The sequence below is a fragment of the Helicoverpa armigera genome, chromosome 15, assembly GCF_030705265.1.
Source record: "Helicoverpa armigera isolate CAAS_96S chromosome 15, ASM3070526v1, whole genome shotgun sequence".
NCBI classification, from domain to species: Eukaryota; Metazoa; Arthropoda; class Insecta; order Lepidoptera; family Noctuidae; genus Helicoverpa; species Helicoverpa armigera.
Genome location: NC_087134.1, coordinates 11,481,189 through 11,484,526, shown reverse-complemented (window position 1 = coordinate 11,484,526; position 3,338 = coordinate 11,481,189). Strand labels below are relative to the sequence as shown.

General features: G+C 37.6%; 1 protein-coding gene across 1 annotated transcript; it reads right to left on the bottom strand.

Annotated features, from left to right (window-relative positions):
• Positions 1–978: 978 nt before the first annotated feature.
• LOC135117901 (filaggrin-2-like) lies at positions 979–3,338 on the bottom strand. Its single transcript, XM_064038335.1, has 4 exons — positions 3,262–3,338; positions 2,522–2,798; positions 1,954–2,184; positions 979–1,481 (listed from the first exon to the last, which is right to left on the bottom strand). Exons 1-4 carry the CDS (start codon positions 3,268–3,270, stop codon positions 997–999), a joined length of 1,002 nt encoding a protein of 333 aa, XP_063894405.1. The 5' UTR covers positions 3,271–3,338; the 3' UTR covers positions 979–996.

Here is a 3,338-nt window from a genome sequence, read left to right as displayed (position 1 = left end):
AAACATAAATTCAAATATCACTTTAAATAATAATCATGTCTAATTGTTCGTTAAACTATGGGTAAAAAACAGCATCTGTCTTTCTGTTGGTTTGTTGAGATATTACGGTTAATATTTGAATCAATTTTCAATTAAAAAGTGTTGGAAGGGAATAAGTGATTTTTTCAACAGCCGGGGTAACAATAAAACTGCACTCAATAGCAAGATATTTTAAGTGCATAATTTTAAAATTAGTTTATAAGGCTGCATAGATACTTATCACGAAAAGATCATCTAAGAGTAAAGTTCAATAAAACAAAGCCTCTATAATATCAATAGAAAACATTTATTTCACAATAAAACAAAAACATAACAATATAATTTAGACATCGGATTCCTCAACCCATTCAATTGACTATTACTAGGATTTAAGCATTGGTCATGGATAGCCAGCCATTTAAGAATACAAAAAGCTCTGACATAAAATTGCAAATCCTATTACTTCAGCTATTTAGAAATATGTAGGTAGTTTGGATCATATACAATGTAAGTTTTATTTGATACATTCTAACAAAGTTGTAAGAAATTCTTCAACTTGTATTGCTATATCAATTTATGTAATCTGACAGGTCAATTGAAAGATTATGTCTTCATTGACAGCGGCATGTGTCAAGCCGCCATTTTGACAGATTGATTGACGTTTGATGATTCTTGCGGTATATTTGACTACATGACAGTACAGTTTTTTTATATCGATCTTAATCATGATATAGTATCATTTCGGAATTTAATTTTCCTTTCAATTTCAATACATTGCTGTAATGCCATCTATTTTACGGTCATATAAAATTATAAAACATGCCAATTCCTAGTTTTCCACAAAACAATATTCGATAAATCTTTCAACCAGTATAACATTCAGGTACAATCGTAAGTATTTAGAAAAACAAATTCATTCTATTGCACGGTAACACACACACTCACATAAATTCCAAGATTCACTAATAATTGCACTGTTTAATGATGACCACGGTAAGCCAACTCGTCGCCCAAAGCATGACCCGAATAAGCGTGACCCGAATGAGGGTTGTAAGACAATTGAGCGTTAGAAGAGTGCCCTGAAGGAACGAAACCGCTCAAAGAAAATCCTTGAGGAGCGTGAGATGACAGTTGAGCGCTAGACCCAAGACCTGATGGAGCGTGGTAAGCTAATTGAGCGTTAGATGAGTGAGCTGACTGAGCTTGGTACAGCTGAGCGTTAGAACCATGACTAGAAGGAGCCTGGTAGGAAAGTTGAGCACCAGAGTGGCCCGAGAGAGCCTGGCTCAATTGAGCGTGGTAAGCCAAGTCAGCGCCCGAAGCGTGTCCTGAGGGAATCTGGTAGGATAGTTCAGCGCCCGAGCTGTGAGATGATGGAGCTTGGTAGCCGAGGGACTGGTAACTGGCGTCGTACTGCTGGTAACCTTCAGCCGATTTGTGACCGGATTGTTCTTTGTATTTACCTGAAAATAAAAAAATGTAACTTTTAAGAATGTGTTTTTAAATGACCCCTTTGAAAAAAATTAGAGGAAATGCTACTTTGCTATTGAGAAAAATGTTGTGGTGGAACTTCTCAAAAGTGTTGTATAGGTGATGGATCGATATAATTTTATTAGAAGGTTGCTGCGAAGACTGCGTTCATCTAAACTTTTGTTGATAGTTCAATGTAAATGACATAGATGGCGCTAGTAGAAGAAATATTAAAGTTTTGAAAATTGTATCTATCGGAAAAAAGTGAAACAGGTTTATATATAAACTAGAGTGAAATAAATTGAGACTTAACCAACATTCCATTTCATTTCATAGGCAAAATTATTACCCCATATAAAAATAGTTAGGTAAGCTATAAGTTAGTAATGACTTGTCCCGATTCTTTAACTATCTACCATTCACTAAAATGTTGTCAATAGCTGGAAAAAACTGTTATTTCCTCACCATCATCAAATACACCAGCGGCTTCATCCTTGGCATTCTGCTCCAAGCTCTTCTGGATCTCCTCGGGGATGGGAGGAGGGGTGGGGAGGTGAGCTCCCTGGGGATGGAAGCCATGCTCGTCAGCAGTGTAGGTCACGGTATAGGTCTGGCCATCATCACCCTTGTAGGAGTACGCGCCGTGGGAGACTGTGCCGTGCTCTGAGGTTTGGCCGGCTTCCTCGGCTTTAATTCCTGGAAAATGGGGTGAAAGGATTTGTGAATATTGTATGATATTGTACCTTTATGTTCAACTATCAATAAGAGATTTTTAAAAGTGAACTACTAATTTCGTAGACAGAATTTTACATTTTGCAACTTTAACTACGTTTTGAGCGTGTAAATCATTCAAATCATACAGTAACTTCAAAATTACTTTCATTGTCCCTCTAATCACTGGTATACATAGAATCTATGCTACTATAGCAAATCTTTTCGGAGTTCACCTATAGCTGCATTTAATAGTGCAATAAACTTAACGGTCAGTGAATTTGCTTTAATAACCAAACCTCCTAAAGTGCTGAAAACTTACCATTATCAGTCTCATAATTATACTGGTACTGGTGTCCATTATTCTCCGCGTTATAACTCAGGATCTTAGCGACCTTCTCTCCAGCAGGCCTGGAGGAGTACGAAGCCTCATGGCCGGAGTACTGAGGAGCTGGAGCCTCAGAGTAGAGTCCCAGCTGCTGGTGTTCCAACCCAGACTGGTATTGTTCGGCTGATTGAGCATAGTGCTCTGAGGAGTGGCCCGTGAAGACCTGGCCTGCTGATGCGGCGGCGATGAGAGCTGCGGTGATGGGGGCGATCTGAGAAGTAAATTGGGTTATTAGCGTGATATTTAAAGTGATTGAGGACTTTATAATGATTATGTAGTAGGAAAACATGAATTGACGAAGCAACATAGAATTGTCACTGATGTTGATAATACAAAAGATTGATGAGTAGCTCTTTAACATCATCAATAATGGATGCGTTTTGGTGTGTAGAAAAAAGAAAGATCCTCTTAAGATAACTGCCGATATAATCAATCTTAAGTCAAGTATTCTGATGTAACTGCTTTTTCCACCAACACCCTTTTAACACCCTCTCCCCTTAAATCCTGGATCACTTAAATCCATGATCAAGAATTGCATGTTCACTAATTAGCTCTTCCAACGTTCCCCACACAGGATCGCAAGCCGACAGAAACTTTCACTCAAATCACTTCTCAGATAATTAACTTATTAAATTCACATATATATCTTAATTATATTTGTTTTATAAACGTACCAGCTTCATATTTGCTAAAATGTAAGTAAGAAGTGGAATGTTAGACACTTGAACACCGAATGAATTTGTAATTTCTT